Here is a 10,684-nt window from a genome sequence, read left to right as displayed (position 1 = left end):
TAATATAACTATTTATTAGACGGTTTATAATATAGCTAAGTATTCGAAGGGTATATATATATATATATATATATATATATATATATATATATATATATATATATATATATATATATATATATATATATATATATATATATATATATATATATATATATATATATATATATATTGTAATCGTGTTTCTCATAATACAATATACATAACAGTACAATCTGTTTGTCTTGGTATCAGAGCACAGTTGCCGCTAACCCTAGCTGCCGTCAAACCTTCTCTTATCTTCATCTTGTTTCTTCGCTAACAATGGCATTAATTGTTGTTTTCACAACTGCTGAGGAAACCTCTCACAATTCTCATAAGTTTGATTTTACTCCCTCTCTAACAAACTATGGCTTTTGGAAAATAATGATTTATCATTTTGTTGTCACAAACAACCTAATTGGTTATGTTGATGGTATCGTCCCTTGCCCATCACCACTGATTAGACAAGCATCATTAGACAAAGATGCTCCCATAAAATCTCAGCCGAACCCTAACTATGCGATATGGGTCGCCAATGATGCTCATGTAAGAATATTGATCATCTCTACAATCTCAGAGGGTGTTTTTCCTTATGTTCAAGGTACTACTACATCTCGTGACGTTTGTTTATCATTAGAACGTGCATATGCTCCACATACATCTTTCAGGGGATATATCCTAAAAACACAATTGCTAAAGATCCAGATGAAGGGAGATGAAACATCCTCTGCATATCTCAATCGGGCAAAAGAGTATGATGATGCTTTGGCTAATATTGGTGAATCTTTTAAAGAAAAACATATTGCAATGCTTGTGATTGTAGGTCTTTGTGATGACTATAATGGTTTAAAATATACTATCCTTGCTCGACAGGTTCCTACAACCTTCAACGAGTTGCATGGACTTCTTTCATATCATGATTGCATGATAAAACAATTAATTCCTGTTATCCCAACAACACAGGTTTTTCATACTGCTACCATAGGAACATCTCATTAGTCAGTGCCCTCATAACAGGATTCTATGCAAGCTCTCAATCAGCTTGCTTCACAACTTGGTTTCAACCTACAACCAATTACCCAATAGTCACAAGCATTCTTTACTTCTTCATCTCATAATAATCGTGGTCGTGGTCGCACAACAAATGACCGTGGACATGGTCATAGTCCAAAAAATCGAAGTAATAGAGGACAATTCAATTGGGCATCTAATCAGAATACGATTTATGAAACATGCAACTGGTGTGGTATTAGCCATATTCCATCTGATTGCCCCAACTGTGACCCTACCACTTTTCGCACCAGACAACAATCTTCGGCCAATCATGCTGACTACCATTCATAAGATCCTTCATGGCTTCTTAACACAGGCTCAAACAGTCATGTAGCTCCAGATCCTTCTAGCATCGACATTGTTGAACCATATTATGGTGAGGACTCTCTTCATGTTGGCAATGGTAAGGGTTTACCTATCTTATATATTGGCTCATCTCAATTTTACTCTCTAAACAAAACCTTTTCCTTAACCAATATTCTTCATGTTCCACAAATCAAACGACACTTTCATTATGTTCAACAATTATGTCATGATAACAATGTTTTCTTTGAATTTCATGATACATTTTATGCGGTGAAGGACGAGATTTCATACACCACCCTCCTCACGGGTCCAAGTGAACATGGGCTCAACTCGTTTCATCTTCTGTCTTTTTCATCTGGTCTATAGAAGTTTCTTCACAATTGTTCATGCTCCTGTCTATACATGACATCAACGGCTTAGTCATTCGCATTTACAACTTTTACATTCCGTGTTCTAAAAATATTCTATTACTATTTTGCATAAAACATTAACTATTCCTTGTAATGCTTGTCATTTAGGTAAATAATCCAAGCTATCATTGCCATTATCCAATTTTACGAGCTCTAGTATTTAAGATTTGGTGTTTTGTGATGTTTGGGGGCATGCTTATGTTACTTCTTCTGATGGACAAAATTATTTCTTATTGTGTGTTGATCATTTTACTCGTTCTATGTGGGCATTTCCTCTAAAATAGAAATATGATGTTTATGCCACTTTTAAGCACTTTCTTGCTATGGTTGAACGACAGTTTAACACCAAACTCAAATATGTGCAAACAAATTGGGGTGGAAAATTCTAAAACCTCTCCAACTTTTTTTCTCCATTTCCATCATTCATCGTCACTCATGTCCACACACAAGTGAGTAAAATGATTTTGTGGAACGCCGCCATAGACATGTGGTGGAACACAGGGCTCACTTTACTCACTCAATCTGGTGGGCCATCTCGTTTTTTGGCATTTTGCTTATGACATGATTGTTTATCTAGTAAATTGCATGTTGTCTCGTACTTCTTCAAATGTTTCTCCTCTTGAGCATGATTTTTTTCTCACAAACCAGATTTCTCTTTTTTACATGTTTTTGGCTGTGTGTGTTATCCTCACCGTTGTACATACAATAAACACAAAATGGATTTTCGATCTCTTTCATGCGTTTTCCTTGGGTACAGTCCTGCTCATCATGGTTACAAGTGCCTTGATCCACAAACCGATCACATCTACATAGCCCGTCATGTTCAGTTTCATGAGCAACAATTTCTCTTCCTACAAACATCACCAATACCACCTTCCCCTTCTCTTTCAAATCTGTATGTCTCCAGTTACCCTACGCCTCTTCCATCACCTGATACTACTATACCTACCACCACTCCATCTGATACACCCATTAAATCACCCGACTCTACCATACCTACCACCATTCCTACTGACAACCCTCATATTGAAAAACCTCATTCTATCCCCTCTTCCTCTACACCAAACCAGTCTACTGCTCCCATTAGCGATCTGACTGCTCTTATGCACACCGAACAACCCCAAACTTGTGCACGACCACCGAATGTTCGTTAGAATCCCAAACCATGGGTTCCCTTTAACCCTTACGCATATACTACTAACACCTACTCCTATAACAGTGAGCCCACAACCTTTGTCGATGCTAATAAATCCCCTCAATGGCAGGATGCTATGGTTGAAGAATACGCAACCCTAAGGCACAATGCCACATGGTATCTTGTTCCAACTATTACTAATCAGATGTGGTTGATTGCAAATAGGTTTAAAAACTTAAACGAGATCAAATAGGCAAAGTCACTCGTTACAAAGAACGACTGGTAGCAAAAGGGTTTAAACAACAACATGGCATTGACTATTTTGAAACATTCACACCCGTTGTGAAAGATACTACTATTTATATAGTTCTTTCTCTTGCCATTACATAGAGATAGACACTCAGACAGTTGGATGTTCAAAATGCATTCTTTCATAGAGAACTCAATGAGACAATGTACTTATGCCAACCACCAGGTTTCATTGATTCAACGAAACCTGATCACCTCTATTTACTTCATAAAACCTTATATGGGCTAAATCAGGCACTCTGTGCATGGTTCATTGGTTGACCAAGGCTTTGAAGAACCTTAGGTTTAAAGGATCCAGAATCGATCCTTCACTTTTCATTTATTCCTCTAAGGGAACACTTTTATATATGCTACTATATGTCGATGATATCATTCTCACAGGTTTCCAGAACCTTCCCCATGATATAATTAGAATTAAATTTGAGCTTAATTGGATTAATTAAAAGTGCAATGACCTAAGCTGTAATTGTTCAATAGTTGAACAAAAGGTTTCCAGAACCTTCCCCATAAGGGGCGGACAATTTTGGGAAAATATTCTAGGGTTTCTAGAATATGCCTTGAAGATAACTAGAAAATCAAATAATTATCTGATTTGAAATATTATTATTTTAATCATGTAAGGGTTATCTAAGGTTAGGTATTCACCCCTTTATATATGCGGCCATGACTTCCATCTAAAGGATAACTGAAATTATACCTCCCTTCTCATGTCTCTTCAAGCTTCCTAGTTGCTAGGGTTTGGGTGTAAACCATCAGAGGCACGTAATTTCTGGTGCTTACTTCCAAGAGTTTTTTAAAGAAGGATTGGTTTGATTTGTTTGCTAAATAAAAAGGTATGCAACTTTCTCTTATGAATTTTGATTTCATTAAGGTTATAGTAATTTTTTTAAATTCAAAGTATGTTGTCTTTATGTGAAAGACATAGATCCTTTAGGTTGCATGTGCCCAAATTCTTAATGGTTAAGTATTTTCCACTTTGTGCATTTTTGTTGTAACCTATAAAACTCTTCAGTGGTATCAAAGTTATTGGTGTGTCTTGCATTAATTGCACATTTGTTGAATGAACATTTTTTTTTTGAAAAATCAATGCTCGCAACGTGGGCTGCTTCTGTCACGATATGAGCACAGATCAGATCCAAATTTTCGGATTGACTTTCCTAATATGATTTATATGGTTTTTAATTGGTAATTATTTGTTTCCATATATGTTAAAATCTGATTTTTTCCTATATTTGATAAACAATAGAAACCTTAAATGTTGGGAAATATCATTAGACTTGATAAACTTTAATTATAAGATTAATCAATATGGATCTTTTTATTAATTTGATTAAATGCTTTAATTTAAAGAAAATTATAGAAATCTGTAAATGGTTTAAATTTAATTAAATTAAAAGTTTTAATTTAAATAATTAAAGGATTAAGCTTTGTGTTTTTGAAATGTTTTAAAATACACATTATACTATATATATAATTAAAAGTTTAATATATTATATGTATAAGACAAAGTCAGTCAAATCAATAGTAAGTCTCATTCACGAAACCATATTATAAGGGGAGTTTAAGGAAGCGACCTATAAAATGAACGTCTTTGGGTATCCACTCTTACCCACCACTCTCTTGTATAGTGGAGGATCGTTAGTCGAACGAAATTTATAGGACATAATCTCATTAATAAGTATAATGATATAAGGTAACTAAACTATTTTTTAAAAACTCACTCTTAGTTACTCTAGAAAAAATATGAAAAATATGAAAAATATGATAATCCATAAAATTGCACATTATGCTTTATATGTAGCTAGTGAAGTGTGTGTGTGGTTAACCGGCATACTCATACTGACTATAAAGAGTAATAATGGGCATCTTGAAAATTATCATTGTTAATGGAGCGCGTTTGGTCAACCGGTAAATTAATTAGAGATAATAAATGACATCGAGAGTGCTAAACATATTTGAATGGTTATTCACATCTTTTTTGTGATCCTCGACATCCTAGTCACAAATAGAAGAGCATAATTTGAGATTAAACATGTCATTGATAAGATTCAATGAATCTCAAAATATCTAGGAATTTCATAGTTTGGAATTGGCGAATTGATTTTATCTACCTTTCATAAATTTAGAATAAGATTACGGTATCCCTCTTCTTAGTTACGAATTGTTATATTGGTTTGTAGAATGAAATATTAAATATGGGTTAAAATATTAAGGTTTATTGTCATTTAACTAAAACCACTTTTCTCTATAGATATCTACTTCTGATGATGCTTCTAATTTATGCTTTTTCTTCTCAAAAATCTTCCCACAACTTTTCACACCTCTCGATCATGTTGAAGGTGACATTGGATGGCACCAACTACAACGATTGGATGCGCATCATCAAAATGGCTCTTCGATACAGGGGCAAAGAGTATGTCCTTGAGAAACAACTCGTTGAGATCGATGAGGCCACTGCTACTCCTGAAGAAATAGCCTCCTACAAGAAACACTATGACGACGGGACTAAGGTTGCTTGCATCATGGTTGTAACCATGATTCATGGGTTTCAAAAATTCAATGAGGACTACTAGCCATACGAGATAAACTTGGATCTCATGGAAAGGTTTCACAAGAGATCTCATCAAGAAAAGTATGAGGTCGTCAAAGCTCTAATGGCTTGCCAACTGAAGGAAGGAGAGTCTATCTGCAACCACGTGCAAAGAATGCAAAGATAAATGGAGTGCCTTGAAAGGCTAAATGTCAATTTCAACGAGGAGTTAGCCATAGACATGGTCCTTAACTCTTTCCCACCTTGTTATGATCAGTTTATTTTGGCTTATCATTTGAACAACACAAATACCATATTGGCCCAAGTCCACAACCTATTGCGAACGGTTAAGTCAGGAATGAAGAAGAATCAAACCCCTACCTCTAACAATGTTCATGTCCTTGCCATTGGGAAAAACAAAGGAAAGAAAAGGAAATGTGTTCCTGAGCAAAACTGAAAGGGATAGGCCCATGTTGGGTTGTCTAGGTATAGTCCAAAAGCAATACCCAATTATGATATTCCTACTGTTAGTGATCCCAAAGAGGTAATTTGCTATGTTGAAATGATAAGAGCCATTGGAAATGAAGTTGCCCCAAGTACTTTCAAGACATCAAGAATGGAAAAGCGAAGATATAACATCCAAAAATTAAGATAAATTTTTTGATTTTTATATTAAATAAACCATCAAACCAATCAATATCATAAAACCATAATGAAAATTAGAGTGTGTCAAATAATATCCAAGTACATCAGAGTCACAGAAAATGCAGAACAATGTGGTGTGTGCAATGCAGTCATCCCGGGCTCTTCCCCTTGGAACCAGAAGTACTTGAAACATAAACTGAAAACCGTAAGCACAAAGCTTAGAGAGTTCCCCAAAATACCACATACCATACATATCAAACATATAATGGGCCCCGCCCGACATCGATCCCCCTCGGAACATATTTGTTAGTTATCAGGCCCCGCCTTGCATTGGGCCTCACCCACTATACATACAAACATATACACATCCATAAATCACAAAGATAAATAGCATAAAATATAATTATCAGGCCCCACCCAGTATATATATATATATATATATATATATATATATATATATATAACACATGCAAGAGTCACACAGACAAGTAGCATCCTAAACATAATAAACCATATGTTGGCATTGGTGCCTTCGATCTGCTAAACTCAGTGAGGAAACTCACCTCTAGCTGTTGAATCTCTCAATAAATCTGGGTCTGTTGGTCCAGAAAATCCCCGCTCTGACATCATCAAATAATATCCAATTAATAATTAGATCTCGACCCATAATTAAGAATCTAAGCTTCTTGTCTGATATCTAAGGTAAAAGACCATTCTACCCTTTTTCTTACTTGGCACAAAACCAAGGCCCAAACCATATACTCAAGAGGCCCAAAATCCTAAATGGCATCCCAAGGCCCAATAAGTCCCAACATCCAAATTAGGACCAAAAGTCATTATGGACCTAATCCCAAGAAAGTCCATATTCTATCCATGGCTTAAAGTCAGAATTCCAATGGCCCAACAAGGCCCAAACCCTAAAAGCCAAAAATAAGGCCCAAACCCAAGGAAGTCAACCCAAAAGTCAAATAGATGAGTATGTTGGGCATACTCAGACTTACGCTCGGCGTACTCCTTCCAGGGACAATACGCTTAGCATACAAGCTGAGTACGCCCCGTGTACTCCGCAGACAGCCAAACCAACTTATTAAGCACTTATTCGGTTAAGCCAACATGCCAAACTCTCAGATCAAATTGTAGAAGGTGACTTAACACGTAAAGTTGGAAACTTTACACCCATACATGAATTAATGGGGTCCAACACTAAAAACGAAGCTTAATAAGAATCTTAACACTTTCATGGACCAATAACACTCATAAAGATTACATTTTTATGGAAAAGGGACCTCAATGGAGCTAAGATCTAATATCTTAAGTTTCTGGAGTAGCGTATACTCCTAAACAAAGCCTAAAGGACCCAAAAGTGCATAAACAAGGCCCTAAAGTAGATCTAGCATAATGAATCATAAAGTAGGGAACTTTATTCCTCAAATAGCTTGAAAAGATGATGATGAATCTGGATTTACAAGCTCAAGTTACCCCAAGGTAATCTCCAAGATTTCTTCTTCCTTCAAATCACCAAAAACACCACCAAAACTCACTTCCAAGCTCCAAAAATCACAAAAGGCACTAGCATTTCATTTTTAGGTTTTAGGGGAGTGGAGGTTGACCAAAAGATACAACCAAGGCAACATAAGGTTCTTAAATAGGGTATAAACCCTAAAAATTAGGGTTTATCCAATCCTTGCATACGCCCTGCATACTCCAACGTACACCCACGTACGTGGGTGAACCCACGACTAATCGGAGAGCTAGTACACTAAGTGTACTCATAGAGATGACCCACGTACTAGCAAGGCACCAAAATGTAATGAACTAAGCATTAAGGGTTAAAAAGAGTAACATACAATAACTTGAATGTTACAGTTCTCCCGCACTTGAATCAGACTTCATCCTCGAAGTCCGTTGCTCCAAACAAATTTGGGTAGTGCTCCCTCATATCATCCTCCGGCTCACACGTCCATTTTGAACCCTTGTGATACTGCCACTGAACTCTCAATATAATTTAGGTGATCATCCACCTGAGTATCCTCCAATGGAACCACTACAGAATCATCAACCAATCATTTCCGCAACTGAGAGACATGAAGCGTGCTATGGATTTGACTAAGGTTATCGGGAAGATCCAAGTGATAAGCAACCCGGCACACCCGGTTCAAAACCCTAAAAGACCAATATACTGTTGGATTAGTTTCTAAGTCCATAACTATTTTGGTATGTACTTGACCCAATGGTGCATGGTCCTTTTGGGTTTCCTTCACCAAAGCAACTTGATAGGATGAATTATGGAGAGAAAGGACTAAATATGATTTATTAATATATTATGGGGATAATATATTAAAGGAGAAATCATATTGTTTAATTAATATTAGTCAATAATTAATTGGTAATTAGTTTTGTGACTAAAAGAGATTAATTAAACTTAAGGGACTGGAATTGTAATTATAAGATAATTGCAATTTGGGCCATGGATTGCCTTGTATCAAGGGTTGGACGAAATCTATGGGGAAGCCCATAAGGAAATCGTCCAAGGGCTTGATTAAAAGGAGTCTATGGGTTGCTTAGGGCTTAAGCATCCAAATTAGGGTTTCCTTGTTAGATAACCCTAATAGCCCAACTATATAAAGACCCCTTAAGGCTCAAAAACGTGGCTAAGCTTTGGGTTAGGGTTTCACACGTTTTTGGCAGCCTCCAACCTCTCTCCTCTTCATCCTCTTGCTTATGGTGTTTGTAAGCCATTAGAGGAGTGACACTTGTGACTCTAAGCATTCCAAAACCAAATCAAGGAGATTTGGGATTGTTATTGCTACATAACAATCAAGGTAACATTATAAACTCATTCTTATGTTAATATGATTACTTGCATGCTAGAATTAGGGTTTATAGTCTTGGATTCATAGCATGTACAATAGAGAAACCTAGATCCAAGCTTTAGGGTTTGTATGAGCACATAGGATGTCTTATGACCAAAACCCATCAGTGGTATCAGAGTCTTGATTTGTTTCTATTGTATTGATGCATATTTGATCGAAATAAGCACTGAAATCGATTTTTTGAGCTTCTGAGTGTTTGACTTGCCGAGTCAGCTATACTCGACGAGTCCATGTCCAGACTCGACGAGTCAAAGGGTCTGACAGCTCAGATTCGCGATTTTCTTCCTGTTTTGGCTTTGGATAATTACCATAAACATGTTTTTGTGATAAAATCCGAATTTTTCAATATTAGGTGATTATCCTTACCTGAATAGAAGATAATTGTTAAAATTTAGATAATCACTTGTTTTATTAGATATAGTTTGATTATTTGTAATTTAGATTTGAATTATCTTGTGAAAAAGTTTTAATTTTTCCCCTTTAGGTTTTATAGTTTAAATTTGAACCCAAAAGTTTTGTTGTTTTGAAATTTAAATAGTTAAAACCCTAATGTTTTGAAAAAGGTTTCAAAACTTGCCCTCAAGTTTTGGAATTTAAATTTTGATTAAAAAGTTTAATTTTGATGTATATTTAAATTCTAACCCTAATGTTTTGAAATGTTTCAAAACTTGCCCTCAAGTTTTGGAATTTAAAAGTTGATTAAGAGTTTAATTAGGAATGTTAAATTCTAAAACCCTAGTAATGTTTTGAAAAGTTCAATTTACACCCTTATGGTTTTATTAATTAATTAAAGTGTATAATTAAAGGAGGTTTAATAAATCCATAAAAGTTTAGGTTTACAATTTAATTGAATTAAAAGTATAATTGTTGAATTAGACCACTTAGTATTTTAAAAGTGTAAAATACACCCTATACTATATATATAACATTAAAGGTCTAACATTATATATATGTATGAGTAAAAGTCAGTCTTACCGTTAGTAGGCCTCATTCACAAAGCTGGTCTATAAGGGGTGTTTAAGGAAATTGCCTATAATATGGCAATTGAATGGGTATCCACTCTTACCCACCGCACTCTTGACTAGTGGAGGGTCGTTAGCCGAACGGGTAGGATAGGACGAAACCTTCCATTATAAGTATAATGAAATACAAAGTAACTAAATGTTTTACAAATTCCCAATCTTAGTTACTTAGGCAAAGTGAATTGATGCAATTCCATGAAATTACACTTTGTGCCCTTGCGAAGACGTTAGTGGAGCGTGTGTGGTTTACCGGCACACTAAATGGTTCTAAGAAAAGGTAGCAAAGGGTGACTCAATGTTTGTCATAGTTCGGTGGAGCGTGTGTGGTTTACCGGCACATCGAATAGGTGATTGTAACATGTGAGGGAACCATGTAAGTT

General features: G+C 35.7%; 1 protein-coding gene across 1 annotated transcript; it reads left to right on the top strand.

Annotated features, from left to right (window-relative positions):
• The first annotated feature begins 303 nt into the window (after window positions 1-303).
• LOC145046470 (uncharacterized) lies at window positions 304-1,020 on the top strand. The gene has a single exon (XM_078994755.1). It carries the CDS (start codon window positions 304-306, stop codon window positions 1,018-1,020), a length of 717 nt encoding a protein of 238 aa, XP_078850881.1.
• The last annotated feature ends 9,664 nt before the right edge of the window (window positions 1,021-10,684 follow it).

This window comes from Lactuca saligna, chromosome 5, assembly GCF_052625555.1.
Source record: "Lactuca saligna cultivar CGN05327 chromosome 5, ASM5262555v1, whole genome shotgun sequence".
Classification (NCBI taxonomy): Eukaryota; Viridiplantae; Streptophyta; class Magnoliopsida; order Asterales; family Asteraceae; genus Lactuca; species Lactuca saligna.
This window is presented reverse-complemented; position numbering and strand designations above follow the sequence as displayed.